Source organism: Eulemur rufifrons, chromosome 7 (assembly GCF_041146395.1).
Source record: "Eulemur rufifrons isolate Redbay chromosome 7, OSU_ERuf_1, whole genome shotgun sequence".
Taxonomy (NCBI): domain Eukaryota; kingdom Metazoa; phylum Chordata; class Mammalia; order Primates; family Lemuridae; genus Eulemur; species Eulemur rufifrons.
Genome location: NC_090989.1, coordinates 98609462 through 98633855, shown reverse-complemented (window position 1 = coordinate 98633855; position 24394 = coordinate 98609462). Strand labels below are relative to the sequence as shown.

The 24394-nt window shown below is 39.3% G+C and overlaps 1 protein-coding gene and 1 pseudogene across 4 annotated transcripts in view; both read left to right on the top strand.

Moving 5' to 3' along the window:
- The first annotated feature begins 322 nt into the window (after positions 1-322).
- LOC138386528 (keratin, type II cytoskeletal 8 pseudogene) lies at positions 323-2082 on the top strand (annotated as a pseudogene). The gene has a single exon (XR_011233887.1). The product of XR_011233887.1 is annotated as a keratin, type II cytoskeletal 8 pseudogene (transcript).
- Positions 2083-17286: 15204 nt separating this feature from the next.
- NMD3 (NMD3 ribosome export adaptor) overlaps positions 17287-24394 on the top strand; it is a 28097-nt gene continuing 20989 nt past the window's right edge. The window contains exons 1-4 of one of the 3 annotated variants that reach the window (XM_069475295.1): positions 17287-17349; positions 17992-18035; positions 20573-20707; positions 22663-22759. In XM_069475295.1, coding sequence (XP_069331396.1) covers positions 17992-18035; positions 20573-20707; positions 22663-22759 — 276 coding nt within the window. In that variant the 5' untranslated portion in view covers positions 17287-17349. The other 2 variants (XM_069475296.1, XM_069475297.1) reach the window with 2 other exon arrangements.

The following is a 24394-nucleotide window of genomic DNA, read 5'->3' as shown; positions in this document are numbered from 1 at the left end:
CTAGCCCGGGCAACAGAGTGAGACTCTGTCTCAAAAAAAAAAAAAAGAAATCATTTCCAACAGAAACACTCAAATCTACACAAAATCATGGAAATTAAACAACCTACTGCTGAATGATTATTGAGTCAAAGAGAAAATTAAGATGGAAATCAAAAGATTCTTTGAACTGAATGACAAAGGGGACACAAGTTATCAAAATCTATGGGATTCAGCAAAAGCATTCCTAAGAGGAAAATTCAGCCTTAAATTCTTATATCCAAAAGACAGAAAGATCACAAATCAACAATCTAATGAGACCTAGAAGCAGCTTCTCGCTCCTTCTTGAATCTCAGTCTGGTTCGGCCCGCCTGCCTCCACTTCAGCCTCCATCATGTCCATCAGGGTGACCCAGAAGTCCTACAAGATGTCCACCTCCGGCCCCCGGGGGGCCTTCAGCAGCCGCTCGTACACCAGCGGGCCCAGTGCCCGCATCAGCTCCTCGAGCTTCTCCCAGGTGGGAAGCGGCAGCAGCTTCCGGAGTGGCCTGGGCGTGGGTCTGGGTGGGGGCTATGGCGGGGCCGGTGGTATGGGGGGCATCACAGCCGTCACGGTGAACCAGAGCCTGCTGAGCCCCCTCAACCTGGAGGTGGACCCCAACATCCAGGCTGTGCGCAACCAGGAGAAGGAGGAGATCAAAACCCTCAACAACAAGTTTGCCTCCTTCATCGACAAGGTGCGATTCCTGGAGCAGCAGAACAAGATGTTGGAGACCAAGTGGAGCCTCCTGCAGCAGCAGAAGACGGCTCGGAGCAACATGGATGGCATGTTTGAAAACTACATCAGCAACCTTCGGAGACAGCTGGACACACTGGGCCAGGAGAAGCTGAAGCTGGAGGCGGAGCTCGGCAACATGCAGGGGCTGGTGGAGGACTTCAAGAATAAGTATGAGGATGAGATCAACAAGCGTACAGACGTGGAGAATGAATTTGTCCTCATCAAGAAGGATGTGGATGAAGCTTACATGAACAAGGTGGAGCTGGAGTCTCGCCTGGAAGGGCTGACTGATGAGATCAACTTCCTCAGGCAGCTGCATGAAGAGGAGATCCGTGAGTTGCAGTCCCAGGTCTCGGACACATCTGTGGTGCTGTCCATGGACAACAGCCGCTCCCTGGACATGGACAGCATCATCGCTGAGGTCCGCGCCCAGTACGAGGAGATCGCCAACCGCAGCCGGGCGGAGGCTGAGAGCATGTACCAGACCAAGTACGAGGAGCTGGAGGTTCTGGCTGGGAAGCATGGGGATGACCTGCGTCGCACGAAGACGGAGATCTCTGACATGAACCGGAACATCAGCCGGCTCCAGGCTGAGATCGAAGGTCTCAAAGGCCAGAGGGCTTCCCTGGAGGCTGCCATTTTGGATGCTGAGCAGCGTGGGAAACAGGCCGTTGAGGATGCCAAGGCCAAGGTGGACGAGCTGGAGGCTGCCTTGCTTCGAGCCAAGCAGGACATGGCGCGGCAGCTGCGTGAGTACCAGGAGCTGATGAACGTCAAGCTGGCCCTGGACATTGAGATCGCCACCTACCGCAAGCTGCTGGAGGGCGAGGAGAGCCGGCTGGAGTCTGGGATGCAGAACATGAGCATCCACACGAAGACCACCAGTGGCTACTCAGGTGGGCTGAGCTCGGCCTATGGGGGCCTCACAAGCCCTGGCTTTAGCTATGGCCTGAGCTCCTTCCCCTCCTTTGGCTCTGGTGGGGGCTCCGGCTCCTTCGGCCGCACCGGCTCCTCCAAGACTGTGGTTGTGAAGAAGATCGAGACCCGCGATGGGAAGCTGGTGTCCGAGTCCTCTGATGTCCTGCCCAAGTGAACGGCCACTGAGGCCCCTCCAGCCTACCCCCTCCAGTGGCTGCCCCAGAACCTGTGGGGGTAGGCAACTGTGCCAGGGAGCACAGGAAACAAGAGACCCATGTGAGGCTCAGTCCCAGCCCTCAGCCCAGCCCTGGGAGGAGTTTACTACCCAGGGTACTCCCTCTTACCCATGCCTCCAACTAAAAACCAATTCAATTGCTTTTTCCAAAATAAAGCCTCAGCTAGCTCTGCCAAAAAAAAAAAACAATCTAATGAATTGTCTCAAGGGATTAGAAAAGGAAGAGTGACCAATCCCAAACATAGCAGGAGAAAAGAAATAACTAAGGTCAGAGTAGAACTAAATGAATCAATAATAAAAGAACTATACAGAAGATTAATGAAACAAAAAGTTGGTTCTTTGAAAACATAAACAAAATCAAGAGCCCTCTCACTAGATTAACCAGAAACATAAAAGAAAGGACCCTAATAATCTCAGTCAGAAATGAAAAAGGAGATATTACAACTGGTACAACAGAAATATAAACTATCATCTCTGAATACTATAAAAATCTCTATGCACATGAACTTGAAAGTGTTGGGGAAATGGACAAATTCTTGGAAACACACAATCTCCCTAGGTTTAATCAGGAAGAAATAGATCTCTGAACAGACCAATATTGAACAATGAAATTGAAGCCGCAATAAAAAATTTTCTGACCCAAAGACATCTTGGACCAGATGGTTTCAAAGCTAAATTTTATCAGACCTACAAAGAAGAATTGGTACCCAGACTGCAGAAATTATTTCCTAACATAGAGAAGGAAAGTATCCTCCCCAGCTCATTCTATGAAGCCAGTAGCACCTTGATACTAAAGCCAGAAAAGGACACAGCAACAAAAGAAAACTGTAGACCAATATCCCTTATGAATATAGATGCAAAAATTCTAAATAAAATTCTAGCAAACTGAATTCAGCTGCACATCAACAAAATAATCCATCACGGCCAAGTGGGCTTTATCCCAGGGACGCAAGGATGATTCAACATACATGAGTCCATAAATGTGATTCACTACATAAACAGAAGCCAAAAGAGAGACTATAAGATCATCTCAATACATGCAGAAAAAGCATTTAACAAAATTCAGTGCTCGTTTATGATAAGAACTCGCAACAAAATAGGCATAGATGGAACATGCCTCAAAATGATAAAATCTATATATGACAAACCCACAGCCAACATCATACTGAACGGGGAAAAATTGAAAGCATTCTCACTTGGAACTGGAACTAGACAAAGTTTCCCACTGTCACCACTTTTATTCAACATAGTGCTGGAAGTGCTTGCCAGAGCAATCAGGAAACAGAAGGAAATCAAAGATATCCAAATGCGGGAAAGAACAGGTCAAATTATCATTCTTTGCTGATGATATGATCTTATATCTAGAAAACCCCAAAGACTGTGCCAAGAGACTCCTTGAAGTGATAAATAAATTCAGCAAAGTCTCAGGTTACAAAATCAATGTACACAAATCAGTAACATTTCTATACACCAACAACAGTCAACCAGAGAATCAAATCAAATACTCAATATCTTTTACAACAACAAAGAAAATAAAGTACTTAGGAATATATTAAACCAAGGAGGAGAAAGACCTCTACAAGAAGAACTACAAATCACTGAGGAAGGAAATTGCAGAGGATATAAACAAACGGAAAAACATCATGCCCATGAAATGGCAGAATCAACAGTGTTAAAATGTCCATACTACCTAAAGTGATTTACAGAGTCAATACAATCCCCATCAAAATATCAACATCATTTTTCACAGAACTAAAAAAAATAATTCTATGCTTCATTTGCAACCAGAAAAGAGCCTGAACAGACAAAGCAACCTTAAGCAAAAGGAACAAATGTGGAGGCATCACTCTACCAAACTTTAAACTATACTACAGGGCTATAGTAACCAAAACAGCATGGTACTGGCACAAAAATAGAGACATAGACCAATGGAACTGAACAGAGAACCCAGATATAAAACCATCCACGTATTGCCATCTAATCTTTGACAAAGCAGACAACAATACACACTGGGGAAAAGAATCCACATTCAATAAATGGTGCTGGGAAGACTGGATAGCCACATGCAGAAGATTGAAACAGGATCCATATCTCTTACCACTCACTAAAATTAATTCAAGATGGATAATAGATGTAAACCTAGAATTCTAGAAGAAAACGTTGGAAAAACTCTTCTAGATATCAGCCTAAGCAAAGAATTTATGAAGAAGACCCCAAGAATAATCACAGCAACAACAAAAATAAATAAATGAGACTTAATTAAATTAAAAAGCTTCTACACAGTCAAGGAAACAATCAACAGAGCAAATAGACAACCTACAGAATGGGAGAAAATATTCACATCCTATACATAAAATAAAGGGCTTTATAACTGGAATTTACAAAGAACTCAAGCAAATCAGCAGGAAAAAATCAAACAACCCCATTAAAAAGTGGGCAAAAGACATGAAAAAAAGCTTTTGAAAAGAAGATAGGCAAATGGCCAATAAACACATAAGAAAAATGCTCAATGTCCCTAATCATCAGGAAAATGCAAATCAAAACCACCATGAGATATCATCTAACCCTAACAAGAATGGCTTTTATCAAAAAGTCCCAAAACAATAGATGCTGGCATGAATGGATAGAGAAAGAAACACTTATACACTGTTGTTGGGACTTCAAACTGGTACAAACTCTATTCAAAATAGTATGGAGATTCTTCAAAGAAGTAAAAGTAAAACTACCATTTGATCCAGCAATCCCAATACTGGGTATTTACCCAATGGAAAAGAAGTCATTTAATCAAAAAGACACCTGCACTCGAATGTTTAATGCAGCACAATTCACAATTGCAAAGATGCGGCATCAACCCAAGTACCTATCAATTCATGAGTGGTTAAGAAAATGTGGTATATGTATACCATGGAGTACTACTCAGCCATTTAAAAAAAGAATTAATACCTTTCATAACAATCTGGATGGAACTGGAGATCATTCTCCTAAGTGAAGTATTGCAAGAATGGAAAAACAAACACCACATGTGCTCACTATTAAATTGGAACTAACTGAACAGCACTCATGTGCACAATAGGAAGTAAAACTCAACAAAAATCAAACAAGTGGGGGGTAAGAGGGGGATGGGTGAAATCATACCTAATGGGTACAATGTACACCATCTGGGAGATGGGCACACTTATAACTTTGTCTCAAGCAGTACAAAAGCAATCCATGTAACCAAAACATTTGTACCCAGTAATATTCTGAAATAATAATAAAAAAGAAGTATGAGTTATCTGATTTCCATTAAAGGAAACATGTTCATTCATTCATTTTCCAAATGTTTGTTAGACTCTACTATACCAGACTCTATAGATTCAAAGATATACAAGCTATGGTCCTAGTCCTCTGAGGCTTATAGTTAATAGGTGTTATCATTCACAACTCACATGATTAAAGACCCGTATGGCCTCAGGATACACAGGAGCCTGTGAGATATTTAGTAGGTTATTCATTTATTATTAGTTAATATTTCAAGCATTTATAGAAATTTGCCATAACTGTTTGAGTATTGTTTTTAAAAAATGGATATTCACTCCTGTATCTTGAGTACACAGAAATAAGCAGTATATAATCAGAAAGTTACAAATAAACTCAGATTATATAGGCAAAGTTGTGCTCCTGAAGATGACACATGCAGGCACATTAATAAAAAGCGTTTATCTAAAATTATGACCAAACTCTTTTTAAAATGCAGAAATGTAAAATTATACCTTTAAAAATGAATATATTATTTATACACTTCAAAAATAAAAAGTGATACATTAGAGATGAATACCTGCTATTGGATCGTATTGGTTAAAGAAAACAAGATTTCTGAAAAAAATTATTATTGAAACTATATTACCTGTATGAATGTGAAAAAAGCCTAGTAAAAATTTAGGGGTGAAATTATGAAGTCTGAAATCAATTATCTTAATATTTTTCTTATTACTTAAATAATAACAGCATCATTAAAGGAAAACTACACTTGCATTTTAATTGCCATATGGCATTAAAGAAGTTCTGAAAAATGTAGTGCAACTGAAAGGCTTCAAACTTCAAATTAAAATTGGCATGGCTCAGATTAAATATGGAATATTCCAGATGAAAAATAAGAAAGACATATTTGGTGTGTTGAATAAAATCAAAAGTTGTTGTCATTTCTTCAAAGCTTGGAACTACTAAATTTTATTTCTCTAAATATTTCTTCATATTATTTTTTTCTTAGTGGTGAAAGTTATGTCTAATAGCTTACAAAGTTGTTGTCTATAAAGCATTTCTATCTTTTATTATTCAAATAGAAGGAAAACTATTCTGTTAATGACATATGTATTTTTGCTAACACTTAACATGACAGATATCTAATCATTTTTCCACTAAAATAATTTTTTTGTACAATATTTTTGTTCTTTCAGTATTGTAATTAAAAAATGTTAACATTAGGCTAGGTGCCGTGGCTCATGCTTATAATCCTAGCATTTTGGGAGGCTGAGGCAGGAGGATCGCTTGAGGTCAGGAGTTTGAGACCAGCCTGAGCAAGAGTGAGACCCCCCCTTCTCTACTAAAAATAGAAAGAAATTAGCTGAACAACTAAAAATATAGAGAAAAAATTAGCCAGGCATGGTGCTGCATGCCTGTAGTCCCAACTACTCGGAAGGCTGAGGCAGAAGGATTGCTTAAGCCCTGGAGTTTGAGGTTGCTGTGAGCCAGGCTGATGCCATGGCACTCTAGCCCAGGCAACAGAGAGAGATTTTGTCCAAAAAAAAAAGAAAGAAAGAAAAGAAAATTGTTAACATTAAAAATAAAGAATCATTACCTTATTCGGCTATAGAGACATATTTTAAATCTCTTACTAAGGAGAAAGCCTATGAACAGAATGCAGAATTTCTTGAAGTTTGAAAGTTGAAGAACCCCAAAAGGCAAAATCCAATCAAGTGATTTAGCAGCCTGGGAGGAGGTTAAGGACACTTAAATATCTTAAGATCTGAGTTATTATTTGAGTTTCCACTCTTTTTTAGGTACCTTACCTTTGCTAATTAACAACTTCTCTGAGCTTCAGTACTTTCACCTGTCCAATGGGGATTAATACCCACTTAAGATTGTTGTGAAAGTTAAATTAAATCATGTGTGTAAGGTGTCTGGAATGTAATGGGTAATTCAACAAATATTTATTCCTTATCTCTCTTTTCACTAGGAGCTTAAGACAAGCTATAAACCCATGGAGAGGTAAAGAAAAATATAAGAGTTAAGTCACAATTCACATGCACTGAGGTGGCTGGAGAAGATGATCTCTAAAGTCCCTTCCAGCTCTAAACATTGATTATTCTGAGACAGCTGTATGAGAAGTGTCATGGGGCAGTGCATGATGAATTGGCAATTGGGAGGGGCAGACAGTAAATGCTGTGAGGTCAAAGAGGGGAGCACCTGCCTTGAGCTGGAATGGTTTAGGAAGACCATTAAAATTTTTTTGAGCTGTCTGAGTTACAGCAAAAGCCCAATTCAATTAGGAGAGTAACTGGCAAGAGTCTGATTATAATACATACTCAGGCCAAGCTGAGGAGAATAAGAAATAGCAGAATAAGAGGAGAATAAGAAAGGAGAACGGAAAAGGCAGTGTTAGAAATTTGGTTAATACACACATAGGGTATTAAGTAGCTATGATGCGTTCATCCTTAAAACACTCTTGTAAGGTAGGTGAAGTATTTTAGCCCTGCTGAGAATGCCCTTTGAGTGTCAGAATATGTTAGAAATGTGTTTGGCAACAAATAATAGAAAACCTGGCCACCAGTGGCTTAAACGGTATTTATTTTTTTCCTTACATAGAAAGAACCTCAAGGTGGACAGCCCAGGGTTGGTGCTTCTGCATAACGACAGTCAAGACTCTGTCTTGCTCCTTTGAGCAAGGTTCTTTCTAGTTCTCTGCCCTACCATTGTTAGAATGATGGCATTTGCCCTTATTGCTTGTTGCCTTATGGCCATTTGATGACTGCTGCACCTCCAGGTATCATTTCTGTATTCCGGAATGAAAAGAGACAGGAGCAAAGGAGCAAAGAGTAAGCAAAATGGCATACCTACTAAGTCTGCGCCTTTTTATTGAGAAGGCTAAAGCATTCCTGGAAGATTGCCCAATAAGCTTTCTCTTGCAGTTTTTCATGGCCCAAAATTTTGTCACACGGCTGCCCCTAGTGGGAGAAGTGGTGTGTGGGTACGATTAATCAGCCAACCAACAGGAGAGACAAACTTGTTGAGGCTTTGGAAAAATAATTAGTATAAAACATAAAACCAGGGAGTTGTTTCCTTAATCAGAAATTTTCACCTTATTTTTCTTTAAACTCTTAAAATTTTGAGATATTTGTAGATCCAAATGCAGCTGTAAGAAATAACAGAGATCCAGGGAGCAGAGCAGGATGGCTGAATAGAAACCTCCAGTGATAGTCCCTCCCCACGACCGCCAGATGCAGCAACTATCCACGCAAGCAAGCACCTTCAGAAGAACCACAAAATCAGGTGAATGATCATACTAACTGGCTTTAACATTATGTCAAGAAAAGAGGCACTGAAGGGGGCAGAAAAGACAACCTTACATTGCCTACCCCGTCCCTCCCTCATCCCCTGGCAGCACCACACTAGCACACCAAGTGGAGAGAGAATGTGTGTGCCCAGGGGAGAGAGACTAAAGTGATTGTGGGACTATGCATTGACACTCAGGGCCATCCTGGCACACGGGAACACAGCACAGAGCAGAATTCTGCCAGTGCCCACAGAAGTAGCATTTAAACCAGCCCTGCCAATGAGAAATTCTCCACCCCAAAGCCTGAGTCTGGCTAGTCCCATCACTGGCCAAAAAAAAGCAGCCTGAGGCCTGGACTAAATTTGTAAGGCAGTTGGGCCACAAAGGCTGAAATCCTTGGGCAATTCCTGTGGCTGTGCTGGCTCAGAGCCAGTGGACTTGGGGTGCATGTGAACCAGTGTGACACTAGTGGTGGAGGCCAAGCCAATGTCTGTGTCATCCTTCCCCAACTACAGGCAGTGGGGCTCAGAAAGTCTTCTTCCACTTGGGGAAAGGAAAGGGAAAAGTTCAGAGGACTTTGTTTTGCAACTTGGTTACTGGCTCAGCCACAGTAAAATAAAGTACCATGCAGACTCCTGAAGCCCCCAAATCCAGCTCTTAGTCCCTGAATGGCATTTCTGGACACATTCTGAGCCAGAAGGAAACACGCTACACTGAGAGGAAGGGCCCAGTCCTGGCAGGATTCACCACCTGCTGACTAATAGCCCTTGGGCTTTCAACAAACATCAGAGGTAGCCAGGCAAAAGTCACCATGGGCTTTGGGTGAGACTGGGCTGGCTTCAGGTGTGACTTGGCATTGGTGGTCATGAGGTAGTGCCCATGTCATTTCTCCCCCAATTCCAGCAGCCCAGCACAAAGACAGAGGAAAGAGTGAGAGACTTTGCTTGGCAATCCAGAGTATTTTTCCCATATTTTTTCCAAGTCCAAGGTGGTACCACCAGGAGTCTGTAAGTCACAGCATTACTTGCTTTGGGGCACCCCTAGTGCTGATACAGCTGTAGTGACCAAAGACTTAGATCACAACATTCCATCCCTTTTAATATCTGGAAAGCCTTCTTAAGAAGGATGGGTTTAAACAAGCCCAGACTGCAAAGATTAAAATAAATATCACACTCTTTGATGACCAGACATTGATGAACATCCACAAGCATCAAGAACATCTAGGAAAACATAATATCACCAAACAAACTAAGTAAGGTACCAGTGACCAATCATGGAGTGATGAAGATATGTGACCTTTTAGGCAAAGAATTCAAAATAGCTGTTCAATTCATGTCCTTCCGTTCTGGAAAATATTTCTTGGATTATATTATACAATATATCTTTGATAACAATAATTTTTATAATATTAATTTTCTTCAAATAAGCTTCTTTTTTGCCTTCCATTTTAAAAGTGTAGTTGTAATATGGAAGAAAGTTTTCAGAATTTTTTTGCATAAAAATTGTTTAGTAAATAGTGATTTGGTATTCTTAAGTTATCCCTGACGTTTATATTGAATATCTTAAGTATATGTAAATGTTGCCCAATTTTGCTAAATTTGAACTAGATTACTATAAAATTTCATGCTACTTCTAAGGAGAAATTGTTTTAAATTTCTAGCCTTCAGACAGTGGCAATATTACTCTTATGTACAGTTGGCCTTCTGTATCAGGAGGTTTCACATCTGTGGATTCAACCAATACTTAAATTCAATCAATTTAGGTATTAAAAATATTAAAAAAAAAACAAAAACTCAATATAGTATAGCAATTATTTTATTTTATTTTATTTTGAGACAGAGTCTCACTCTGTTGCTCAGGGTAGAGTGCCGTGACGTCAGCCTAGCTCACAGCAACCTCAAACCCCTGGGCTCAAGCAACCCTACTGCCTCAGCCTCCCGAGTAGCTGGGACTACAGGCATGCGCCACCATGCCCGGCTAATTTTTTTTTTCCATATATGTTTTTAGTTGTCCAGCTGATTTCTTTCTATATTTTTTTTAGTAGAGTGGGGTCTCACTCTTGCTCAGGCTGGTCTTGAACTCCTGAGCTCAAGCAATCCTCCCGCCTTGGCCTCCCAGAGTGCTAGGATTACAGGCATAAGCCACCACGCCTGGCCAGTATAGCAATTATTTACATAGCATTACATTGTATTAGTAATTATAAGTAATCTAGAGATGATTTAGAGTACCCAAGAAGATGTGTGTAGGTTATATGCAAATATTGCCATTTTATGTAATGAACTTGAGACCCTGAGGATTTTGGTATCATGAAGCAGTGGTGGTGGTGAGGAGGGGTACTGTGGGGAGATCCTGGAATTGGCCCTCCACAGATACTTTGGGATGACTACAATTGCAGGTGACCTTGGTGTGTGGCAGTGTCTTTATTTGGCTGGGAGAGTAACTGGGAGGCCATGGTTCAACTAACTGAGAAGTATCCTAAAATAAATCAGCTACACATCTAGACATTTTAGAAAGCATCTTTTTCTGACATCCAAAATTGCTTAGTTATACCCTTTGTACATCCTTTGAATCTTCCCTAAAACCCAACTTCAGATAATGTAAAATATCCACATACCAAATTACATTCATTTCTAAACAGTATTGAGATGCAAATTCTCTCCACCACTTTCAGAGTTGGTCTTTATAAGCATAGGTTTGATGTCTTTCTCCATTCTTGCTACAGAAGTAGAATGAGAAAATAGAGCACCAGTCATCTTTGAGATCATCTGAGAGGAAGGGGTGGGGAGGATTTCAGCACCAATGAGACCCTGACGAGGTAGCAATTGTGGAAAAGATAGATCGGAGCCAAAATGTCAGTTTCATATCCCTGATTCTTAGTTCTTTGGGACCCAGAGTATATAAAGTTTTAGTGTTAAAAGTTATTTTGGTTCATTTAAAGTTGTTTATTTATGTTTTTTTCCTCTGTTCACCTTCTAAGATACCCATGAAATTTGTCCAGATATTTCCTCATCTACTAGGGGTTGAATATTCCTTATCTGAAATGCCTCAGATCATAAGTGTTTTGGATTTTGGATTTTTTTGGATTTTGAAATATTTGCATTACACTTACTGGTTGAGAATCTCAAATCTGAAAACCAAAAATTTGAAATTTTCCAATGAGCATTTTCTTTTACTGTCATGTTGACTCTCAAAAAGTTTCAGATTTTGGGCCGGGCGCGGTGGCTCACGCCTGTAATCCTAGCACTCTGGGAGGCCGAGGCGGGTGGATCGCTCAAGGTCAGGAGTTCGAGACCAGCCTGAGCGAGACCCCGTCTCTACTAAAAAATAGAAAGACATTATATGGACAACTAAAAATCTATATAAAAAAATTAGCCGGGCATAGTGGCGCATGCCTGTAGTCCCAGCTACTTGGGAGGCTGAGGCAGTAGGATCGCTTAAGCCGAGGAGTCTGAGGTTGCTGTGAGCTAAGCTGATGCCACGGCACTCACTCTAGCCTGGGCAACAAAGTGAGACTCTGTCTCAACAAAAAAAAAAAAAAAAAAAAAAAAAAAAAAGTTTCAGATTTTGGAGCATTGCAGATTTTGAATTTTTGGATTAGGGATATTCAACCTGTACTATAGTATTGTCCTTCTCCATCACTAACATCTAAAAGTTAGAGGTCAGGTAGCAGAGTTGCGCAGCAGAAGTGTGCTGGGCCCATAAAATTTAGAGGTCATTCAGTGATTGTAGCTTTTAAATGCTACAGTAAAACATTATAAATTCAATCTCTAATATCTTGGATTTTGTAATAATGGAGAAATTGCTTACCTATTATTATTAGAATTTTCTTATTTTCTGTTTTATTTCCTGGGATTCTATGGAAGATTTTATTTGGATTTTTAAAAATTTTGGTGAAGTATATACACATGCAGAAATATACACAAGTCAAAAGTCATAGCTGAACGAATTTCACAAAGTGAATACTCAAATTTTATTTTGTTTACTAAATGTTTTCTTTATATTGTAAATTAAGAGTGAAGTAGAGTTGCACATGTAATTTTTTATTTTTATTTTATTTTATTTTTTTATTGATACATAATAATTGTACATATTCATGGATTACATGTTACATCTTGAAAGAATTTTTAAAATTCTACGCATTGGATGTGTCAAATACAATTTCTTATTATTTAATTTGACTCCTGTTAAAAATCTTTACCTGAGAATAACAATGCCTTTATTCATAATAGTTTTTTGCAGTTTACTAAGTACTATGTACTAAGTACTACGTACTTTATCTCAATCAATTCTCATAACAATTTTATGAGGTTGGGATTATTGTATAGTTTTAGAAAGGAGGAAAGGAGCCTTCAGAAAGGCTCAGCGTGGTAAAACAACCCCTTAAGCCCACAGAGTCTATCAGTTACAAATCTCAGACTTGAAATAAGGACGCCAGAGTCCCAGCCTTGTATCAATTCTACTGGGCACAGTGCTTTTTAAGGGTGCCTGCTGTGAGGTACTGGCCAGATCCCCCTTCAGGAATGAAGGACTTGTTTCTCTACTGCAGGGAGTGCTGCCGGCAAAAAGCCCTCAGTTTCATCCACCTGTAGGACTGCCTTGGCTGAAGGGAGAAACAGCACCCAACGTTGTCATGTTCCTTTCCTGGGGCAGTCACATACAATGACTCATTATTTTTTATTTTTATTTTTATTTTTTGGAGACAGAGTCTCACTCTGTTGCCTGGGCTAGAGTGCCGTGGCATCAGCCTAGCTCACAGCAACCTCAAACTCCTGGGCTTAAGCAATCCTACTGCCTCAGCCTCCCGAGTAGCTGGGAGTATATTTTTTCTATATATTTTTTCTGCTAATATTTTTCTGCTAATTTTTTCTATATATTTTTAGTTGTCCAGCTAATTTCTTTCTATTTTTAGCAGAGACAGGGTCTCACTCTTGCTCAGGCTTGCCTCAAAATCCTGACCTTGAGCGATCCTCCCACCTCTGCCTCCCAGAGTGCTAAGATTACAGGCGTGAGCCACCGCGTCTGGTCGGTGGATGACTCATTACTGAGCAAAGGCCAGCCCTCCTCCAGAAAACTCTGGGCATCTCAGCTTTGGAGCTTCCGGTAGGGTTGGAACTAGCTGAGGTGCGGCAGCACAACTCCTCTCTTTGCCTCATTGTGCTTCTTTCCCTTCTCTTCCATGGGTGTTGATTCTAAGAGTACACCCCAATAAACCTCTCCTGCTCTAATCAAAAGTATCATCTTGATATCATCAAATGTGCTATCACATCTGATAGTGTGAAAAATATCGCACTATGCATTTGAAAGTTCTGTCTAGAATTTCATTGATTAGCAGGTATTAACTGATCATTTATTACTTACCGGGTATTAAAGATACTTAAAATGAATAAAACTCTACTTCTTTTAAAACATTTACTCAATGTCTCCAAGGGAGTTATGTTGTAATCTAAAACAGAAGAGATAAAAATCCGTATTTATATTAACCCTAATGCGTTAAGAAAGAAATTTTATGGATTCTGATCTAAAACATTTTTTGATGAATTCTGTATAAATTTGGGAAATGAACCTGTAGATTGCTAGGAGGCCATAGTCGTCTCATCCTTTTGGAATTTCATTTTAGTATCAAGGTAAAACATATAGAATCTAAGTTTGTAAAATACACTAAACCTTAGATTTGAGTAAGGATAGATAACCTGAATGTAAGGACTATGGGATAGGAGAACTCATTTTTTCAAGTGAGATTTGAGGATTACATAAAAAGTACAAAATGAGTTTCTCTCAGGTATAATTTGCCAATATTGTTCTACTCTGAGACTAATCCTAGCAAGCTCATCCTAGGCTTGTGGCAGAGATAGTTGAAATCATGTGCTTCATTCTGACATCTAGAGATCATAGCATTGGGGGCTGGAAGATGGAGGGAAAAACAGAGGTACTTTCTGCTGCATAAGTATTTCATTTATCAAAAGGCCTGTGGATCAGAAAAGACAGCTTGAGTCTCAGAAGGGAAAGCAGGCTGCTATGGTGAGGGCATGGGTACAGAGTTAGACAAACTGTAGCTCATGTCCCAGTTCTGTCACTCATTTGCTATAGGACTTTGAAAAAATTACTTAATCTCATGAAATACTAGCCTCATCTGTAAAGGTAAGCTCCATGAGGGCAGTGACCATGCCTGCGTTGTTTACTGTTGTATATGAAGTGCTTAATAAGCCTGGCATTGCAGCATTCAGAGCCAAATCAAATAATTGTTGGAGGAATGTATTAAGAAAGAAAAAAGAACAGCCTTTGACATTTAGAAGCTGTTCTGACACTCACAGCTAGGCCATGTTATTCTATTAGATGAAAACAATTAAATAATTTCACACAATACCAACCTCAGCCAAGGTTACTATGAAGCTATAATACAATGAGACAAACCAAGGCCACTTCATAATTTTATCTAAGCACAGACAAAAATAAGTTCACTTTGCCACCTACAAAATACTACACATTCCCTCCCTTCAACAAAATGAATGACTGCTACTGCTTTGCCAATTTCAGCTTTATCCTCCTGCCTCCCTTCAAATAAATACGATTTATTGAGATATCTAATCATAGAATTTTCCCTGCTTTCTGAGAAAATCCATTCTAGAGCAAACCCCTACTTCCTTAGGCCCTCCCAAATCATCCATCCAAAGCCCAGATCCTATGATAGGCTTGTTCTAACACCCTGTTACTGAGACATCCCATGATTCCCCATGGTGTGTGTTTGTGCTCACTTCAATAAGTAATAAACACAACCTATTTAAGTATAGCTGTATTTCTAGTGGTGTTTGGTTGAGGACATAGACAATGTGAACGGAAAAAATGGGAAGAAAAAAGTGTCACTTCAGAGTTGCTGTGGGTAACAAGTGGGTAATTTACCAACATATATTGGGGTCTGTTTTGTGCCAGGCACTGTGCTAGGTGCTAGGTGCAGGGGATACTGAGAAGAATAAGACTCAAATTGCTCTTTGAAACTGTGGGGCAGAGTAGACATTTCATAATCCAATCCAATTCAACGCCCATTTTAGAGGCATACACCTCCCATAAAGGTGTCATAAAAAGACTACACATAAACGAGGAGCATCTAAATCCTCTAGTTCTTAGGTAAGGAAGGCGTCAGAAGAGGAGGGGATGTGTGATGGAAAGAATAATGGCTCCCCACTGATGTCCACATTCTATTCCCTGAAATCCATGAATTTATTATCTTACTTTGTAAAAGGGACTTTGCAGATGTGATTAAATTAAGGATCTTTGACATGGGGCGATTATTCTGGATTATCTGGATGGGCCTGATGAAATCACAAGTGTCATTGTAAGGGAGAGGCAGGAGAGTCAGAGAAGGAGATTTGACAGCAAGAAGATGTGGGGCCACAAGCCAAGGAATGTAAGCAGCCTCTAGAAGCTGGAAAAAGCAAGGGAATGAATTCTCTCCTAGAACCTCCAGAAGGAATCAGCCTTGCCAATCCATTTTAGACTTATGACCCCTGGAACTGTAAGATAATAAATTTTTTTTTATGCCAACTAAATGTGTGGTAATTCGTTAGAGCAACAATAGGAAGTTAATACAGCCTTCATCTTTAAGGCAGAGTATCCTAAGCATAGATTATTTTCTGTGAGGACCTGCCCTTGATCTGCATGGCTGTGGGTTTGAGAGTGTAACAGGGCATGTGGAGATCAGTTCCTGAAAGATCTTTTTCCTATGGAAAGAAATTGGAAATAATCCTGAAAGTGATCAGAGACCACTTGAAGGATTAAAATCAGGAGAGTGTGACAAAATCAGAATTGCATTTTAGAAGGATGGATTGGAGTCTGCAAGTAGGGAGAACGGATGGAGACTACTTAAATATCCTGGGCAAGAAACAATGAGAAACCTTCTCTGATCACTCTCTATAAAATGCACTGCTCTTGCTTATTACTTGAAATTTGGGGGGAGGGGGAGAAGATTTAGAAAAAATGGTTGTGCTCTTCAAATATTTGAAATGCTGTCATGAGAAAGAGCAAATTAGACATGGTCTGTGTTTCTGTAAGATCAAGGGATAATGTCATAAGGAAATATTAAATGCACTATCAGGAAGCACATTCTAATTAGTCTAAAAATGACATAGACGTCTTCACAGATAATTATTGTCATTCTTTCATCTATTCAACAAATAACCATTAGAGCAGTTAGGATGTGGCAGGCATCAGACATATAGCGGTGAACAAAATAGACACAAGCACTGCCCTCGATGGAGTTTAATTTCTTTGTGTGATGCTGTACTGTTTACAGGTAACTTTTACATACAATAATTATTTAATCAAGAAGCAAGCTCTGAACTGAGAGCTTTATACAAGGACAAGAAGGCCGGGAGTGTGGTGTCTCAGCCTGTAATCCTAGAATTCTGGGAGACCAAGGCGGGAGGACTGCTTCAGCTTAGTAGTTGGAGACCAGCCTGAGCAAGAGCCAGACCCCATCGCTACTAATTTTAGCCGGGAGCCGTGGCGAGCGTCTGTCTGTAGCCCCAGTTACGTGGGAGGCTGAGGCAGGAGGATCGCTTAAGCCCAGGCGTTTGAAGTTACAGTGAGCTATGATGACGCCACTGCACTCCACCCGTTGCAACAAAGTGAGACTCTGTCTCAAAATAAATAAATAAATAAGTAAAATAAGGAACCAGGTTGACTGAGAGTGAACTCTGGCGACAGAAAACTAGGAAGATAGCTCAAAAGCAGCCCCGGCAGGGGTAGGAGCGTCAGACACTTCTCTCCGCTCTCTCCCGTTGGTCTGTGCCCGCCCCTTTCTCACTTCCCAACGGTCCCGTTCACTTGCGTCACCGGCCGCGGGATTTCCAGCCCTTCTCTCGCGAGATCTTCCCTGTAGCTAGCCGTCTGTGGTGGCTGCTGGCTAGGTGTGGAGGTGCGTATTGTTGCGGGCTTTCTGCAAATCCGGTCCGGGTCGGAGACGCCAAGTAGATTCCGGGAGCCAAGACCCGGGTACTCCGTGCGCGGTGTCCCTGAGGAGGGAATGGGGTGGGCTCCCGGCTGTGGCCGGCCTCGGTCCGCGTGCGCGCTGCGTGTGAGCCGTCGGCCCGGAACCTGCGTGAGATCGGGCCCGCGGGGTTCTGGGTCGGGGTCGGGGTCGGGGTCGGGGTCCGGGTCGGGGTCGGGGTCGGGGTCCGGGTCGGGGTCGGGTGGGTGGCCCCTGGGCGCAGTGACGCAGTCCGGGGATTCCTGTAGCGCGGTTTCGAGGAACAGCCGACCGGGGCCGGCAGGGACCCAGCGGCCGGTGGAGAGGGGGAGCCCGTGCGTCCGGGGCCCGCGTTGCCCTTGCCGCCCTCGACCGGGGTCCGCCCTGGTTGGCACCCAGGCGAGATTGAGGGCTGCAGAGATTGGTGGCTCGAGGGTCTTGCAGCTGGGAAACTCTGAAAATCCCTTGGTCCTGATCCTAAAGCAGTTACTTTTTCCGAAGTTTTCGAGTGGAGTTGGTTTTCCTTCCTTCCTGCTTTATGTGAAGTGTAAGGAATGATTTAAATCCCACAGTTGTCATTTTTTTTTTAAGATGGAGTATATGACAGAACCCGCCGACCGCAAACCTGGACACATGTGAGTTGCTGCCCTTATTCACTGTCCTATTTACATTTGAAGATCTTAAATGAGTCTGTGAAACTTTCTAATTGTGGGGGAAATTTTGGGGTGGGGGTGTTCTTTTGTCATAAAGGGGAAAGATGAAAGTTTTGTAGAAAATCGAATTCATTTTTAGTTATAAAGTTTTTTCCTTGTAAATACATGCTTCAAGAGGATTCAAATATTCACTGTGCATCCCTCTAGATCGGTACTAATGTGTAGCCGTTAGCCACATGTGGCTATTTAAATTTATTTTTTGTTAGTTATTATAATGTAATTTTAATTTTTAAAATTTATTTAAATTTTTAAATTTTTTTTTAAGTTATTGTTTTTAAATTTAAATTACCTTTTTTTGCTGATCAAATAGACAATGACTACTTTTAAACTCTAATCCTGAAATATACAATCATGCAACACAGACCAAGTAGACAAATCTAAAATAAACAGGCCTCTTACCACAACCAGCCTGTACACATTGCAGCCCTTCTCTCTCAAATGTCCTTAATCTCACATGAAAACAGTTAATATGGGGGAGCCAGAAACCTAGCTATGTGGCCAAAAGAAAAAAACCAAAGGAAAAATAGCAGTTCAGTGGTTAGTTGGTGAAAGCAGGACATTCAGTGCCCTTAACTGTGTTGCTCTTCTTACTCATGTTTGTTTTGTGCCTTTTTTCTTCAGCCCATCCATGTTAGCTTTCAATAGGTTTGAATAAGCCATCTGAAAGTTAGTTCTTTGGAGCTCATCACGATGCTGAGCTTCTTTTTTCCATCAGTAGCTCTTAATAGATGCTTCTTGTCTGAGGGATCAAAGCCCTACACAGAACGTTTCCTTGGAATGGGTTTAGTTTAACTGTCAGACTTCAAAATGATGAACACATTCTGCCTGCTGCCTACTAACAGGCACTTCTGGAAGAGCCTGGTGAGCTCTGTCAGGAGCTGCTCACTGTCCAGCAGCACCATCCTGGTGGTGTAACCCCAAGCAGAGCTGGGAAGTTTCCTAAATTAGTTTAAATGGGATAAATTTAAATACTTGGTTGCTCTGTTGTACTGGCCACATTTCAAGTACTAAGTAGCCACATATGGCTAGTGGCTACCATTGGACGTAGAAAATTACTGAATTTTTCTTTTGGATATTTTTCTATATCGGTGGTTCTTAAACCTTTTCTTCCCACAATACGCTTAGAATTATGATAATCCCATAATTCATACTGAATCACTAGATGTTGATATACTTCCTAACCTGTTAAAAAAAATTCTGTTCTGGGTTAATGATTATATTTTGGTAGTCCCTGTGCCTTTTTTTTTTTTTGATTGCCTTTGGAGTATATTGCTGTCTAATGACTATTAGAAATGCTTTAGAAATAAGTTTCTACTGGTGTAGTTCAGAGGTTTATACATTTTCCAGAAATACTTTAAAGAAATGTTTATCAGAAAGAGATGGGTAGGTAACTGTAGTCTTTTTAGCTTTGTTACTATACTCTTGCCTAAGCCATGGTCCTCTGTAGGTAGGCCCTGAATAAATCAACTAAGTTCTCAGTGCAGCACTGGAGATACTGGTCAGTACAAATGAGACATCAGCTAAATAGCTGCATTTTTAAAGACTCAGTATTTAGAAATGAAGTTGTTGAATTAAAACAAGACAAAATGATCTTACATACTCTTGACATGGAATTTTCCTTCTAGTTTTTGCCGTTGACACACGTTTGCCCTGTTAATCTATTCTTAGTTTTCCAATTTTAAGAAAGGAATGAAGAATAACATTATTTCTCACATTTTCCCCTTGTTTTCTATCATGTTTGCAGTTGGGAAATTTATTTTAAATCTGTTTATTGGTAAATATTAATGTGGATGTTTGTCTGCCCAGAAAATGTCTGGAAGGATATATACAAATAGTTAATAATAGTTATCTCTGTGGATGGTCTTGGTTGGGTGTGGTAAAGAGAGCTTTAACTTTTTTTATTGTATTTAAGTATTTGAAATTGAAAATATTGTAAGTTTTAAATTCTCATCAATACATCTCCATTCATTTTAATGTAACAATATATTTTCATTTGTTTTTAATAGGAAAGTTTTATTTAGACCTTTGCTGGCTATTAAAATGTAAATTTAAATTAAATAAAATTACAAATGGAGTTCTTAAGTTGTACTGTAGTCACTTTCAGTGGCCCAGTTGTCACATGTAGCTTAGTGGCTGCCTTTTTGGACAGACCAGAAATAGAACATGTCTTTCATTGCATGAAGTTCTATTGGACAGTGCTAACTCTCTAGACCATTGGGACATTAGCCTTATTTTGAGGATTTTTGGAATTGTGGCCATCCTTGGTCTTTTGCCCCAGTATTCCCAGGCTGTTCCTTATCTATTGCATCTTTGAAGATTGCTTTGTTTCTAAGTTATTTTTTTTAAAAGAGCAGTAATATTATGGCCTAACTTCAAGGCTTTTGTTTGGTATTTTTAAAAAATCTAACTAGTATATTTATAAAATCTAATTTGAAAAATGTATCCTTTATTTATTCAAGCTTGTGCTGTGAGTGTGGTGTTCCGATTAGTCCAAATCCCGCTAATATTTGTGTGGCCTGTTTGCGAAGTAAAGTAGACATCAGCCAAGGTATTCCGAAACAAGTCTCGATTTCTTTCTGCAAACAATGTCAAAGGTACGGTGTGGTATTATTTACCCTACTTAAAGTTGGAATTCATATTTAGAGCGCCAACAGGATATGCAAAGATGTATAGAGTAAAGCGTACGCAGTTGAGATTTTTTTATTTATGTTGGTGTTGCCAAAGACTTTAGAATTTGCAATTTTCTAGTGTACTTTTCTGGTTTGCCCTGCTAATGTGGTAAAGATAGTGTAAAGGTATTTGAATCTGTTTTTTTCCTGTCAAAGGATAAAGTTTGATGTATATAGTTAATAGATGGAGTTGATGTTTGTAGAGGTGAGAACAGATTATTAAGGACATACTACTATTATCATGAGTTTTTCTCTAGTTATTAGAAGCTATGTATTATAAAAAGCACCTTATGTTTCAAATAATTTAGCAATGTATTTAAAAAACTGTGTATTTTGTTTTGAAAACTATATCTGCCAGGGTGGGAGAGGGCTGATGGAGGAGAAATTACTTAATGGCTACAATGTAAGCTATTTGGGTGATGGCTGCACCAAATGCCCAGACTTCATGCAAGATATCCATGTAACAAAACTGTATGTGTACCCCCTAAATCTATACAAATAAAAAAAACTGTATCTATTTATGCCAGTATGTAACTAAAATGAGTATAGTTGATGGAAAGGAAGCTTAGTAAATTGTACCTGGAATGATATGAAATTAAGATTGGATTTGAAGGCAGAAGGCTTTTTTTGAAAGTTAGTGTTTCATTCCTGTTTATTTTCTTTAGTTGTTGGCATGAACAGGTTATATGTATTAGGCCACTGACTAACACAGAACTGCCCAGTGAGTGTAAAATTATATACCTGTGATTTCCCAAATGGGTTGAGACTCTAGTACTTTACTTTTTGAATGTGGACTTACATGTACATATATACAAACACATAAAACTTTATGTACTGTTTCAGGGAATTTACAGTTTGCAAGCTTAACAAGTATGAGGCTTAATCTAGTGTAAATATTTGCTATTCTTAAAACCATGGTGGAGTTAAAAAAAAGTACTGGACAAAGAATCAGGAGACTAGTTTGTCTTAGATTTCTCACAAACTAGCTTTTTGAAACTCTAGCCATTTATCATCTCTGAGTCTCAGTTTCCTCCTCAGAAAGAAGGAAGGGGTTTTATTAGATGATGTGTGAAACTCTTCCTAACTCCAAAAGTGTGCTTGTAAGCAAAGGAGGGGGCCTGTGTAACATTTTTGATTGAACCTTGAAAAGTAGAAATCAGAACTTTCAGTTACTTAACAAGTATGGCAAAAGGCATTCACATAACACATCTGGAAGTAGTATATATTTAACAAACATTTATTGAGCATCTACTACAGCATGTGCCCGGCACTGTACTAAGTCCTGGGTAGGCTGGGCTAAAAAACTTTAAAGCACATGCATAAGGGATTTAAATTTTAGTTTAGTCAGATTTTACCTAAGATTTTAAAACTTGAGTTTTATAATTTACATTTTGAAATTTGAAAAGACTTGAAATACAGATGTATAGTCTGAACTATTGCTGATACATAGTGTTGTGAGGTGCTAATTTGCCTTTTTTGTGAGAAATAAGCAGTTCTCAAGCATTTAAGAAGTACATAATAAATTGTTTTAATGCCATTTTGAAATGCTTCTTACCTGTTTTCTAGAGCATAGCTTCAAGAAATTCTTGGGTGTTTTGTCATCCTCACTGGAATTTTTACTGGTAATTAAAGTAATACGACCACTTTCATAGGTTATTTCAAATTGGCTTTCTCGGTCAGACTTTTACATTTTTAACTAAAGCTGCTGGTTAAATTGAAAGTTTTCTGGAACAACTAAAATACATTTGGGTTAAGTACTTTAGGTCAACCTTGGATATTATTATGCCTGCTTAATTGTCAGTGTTATATTCGTATATTCAGATGGAAATTTCTGTTTTTCCTGAGAGATGTTGGATTTCAACATGTATCTTTTTTTCCAGATATTTCCAGCCACCAGGAACTTGGATACAGTGTGCTTTAGAATCTAGGGAACTTCTTGCTTTGTGTTTGAAAAAAATCAAAACTCCTCTGAATAAAGTAGGTCAAACAGCTAAAATCAGCATTTATGAGTATGTTTTCATTAAAGCTCTCATTTTCAGAAAGTTCTTGTGAGTAGGTTTTTCAAAAATAACTGTTAAATTTTACTGTTGTTACCAATAGCACCCCACTGCACAAGCTATCTTAATTTTTAAAGTTATGATATATTCTTTTTTATGAAAAATGAAAATATCTTTGTTTTAAAAGACTTAGATTTTTTTTTCATTTATTATTTATTGAGGACCTCGTATGTATAATATTTTTTTCCTGCAAATGTTTATATAAAACCATCACTAAACATAATTGAGGAGATTTTAATATGAGGGCAGTGTTATTTGGTTTCTTTTTGTTATTGCTCTGGAAAGAAAATATTTGTGCCTGTCACTTAAAGTCAGTGCATAAATGTCTACAAAAAACAAATTGTTTACAGTCCAGTTTATTTCTTAATATAACACTTTCAATTTTCTTTATCTTAAACTTTATGACTCACTTCCATGTAAGTTTCTAATTGAAATGGACTCTTTCAGTTTGAAGATTTTTCTAATTCTCCTAAAGCTCTTATAAAATTTCGTGTAATAGTTCTTTGAAATTTCTTCCTTTGTTTTCCTGCTGTTCCCCATCCCCTGGAATTTCTATTAGTCAAATGTTGGCCTTCCTGGCCTAAAACTTTGTCTTTCTTTTTCCCTTATTATTTTTTAAAATCTTTTTGTCTTTTTCTCCTTATGTTCTTGGTGATTTCCTTTGCTTTATTTCCAATCTTTCTATTGATTTGTTTTTCCAGTAGCAATATTTTTAAGTTCTAGAGTGTTTCATATTCTTGATGCATTCTGTCCTTGAATTTTTCTGAAGATATTGATAATAGGATTTTATTTTTTTTTTAATTTTTATTTAGTTTTTGTTTTTGTTTTTGTTTTCCTTCTGTTTCTCTGATTTCTCTCTGGTTTTTTTCTGGAGTCATTTTTTTGTGTGTGTGTATCTTGGTTTTTTGCTTTTATACTTCAGGCTTTTGTCAAATATCTGGTGAGTCTTAATTCATTAATTCATTTATCAGATGTTTATTAAGTACCAGCTCTGTGCCAAACTACTTTTGGTGTTGGGGATAAGAGAGACAATCCCTGTCTTAAAAAGCTTATGTTCTGGTGTGGGTGGAGAGGGGTAGAGTAGGTAATGAGCAAAATAGGTACGTACGTTATATGGTATATTAAAAGGTACTCGGGAGACTGAGGTGGGAGGATCCACTTGAGCCCAGGAGTTGGAGTCCAGCCTGGGTAATATAGTGAGACCCTGTCTTTAAAAAAGGTATAAATTCTGTTCAGAAAGCTCAGAAGGGTAAAAGAACTGTGCAGGGAAGAGTTGTAATTTAAAATAAGGGTGTTTAGGGGAGGCCTCACTCACAAGGTGACATTTGAGTAAGCATTAAAGGTGGTAAAGGAGGAAGGTGTCGAGAAATCTGGAGGAAGAACATTATGGATAAAAAAAAACCAAGAAGTGTAGAGACCAGAAACAAAAGCACATCTGTGTGGTTAGAATGGAGTGGTGAGGGAAAAGTGGTTGGGGATAAAATCGGAGAAGACATGAAGGTCAGAGTATGTCTGGCCTTGTAGACTGTTGTAAGGACTGGTTTTTACTCTGAGT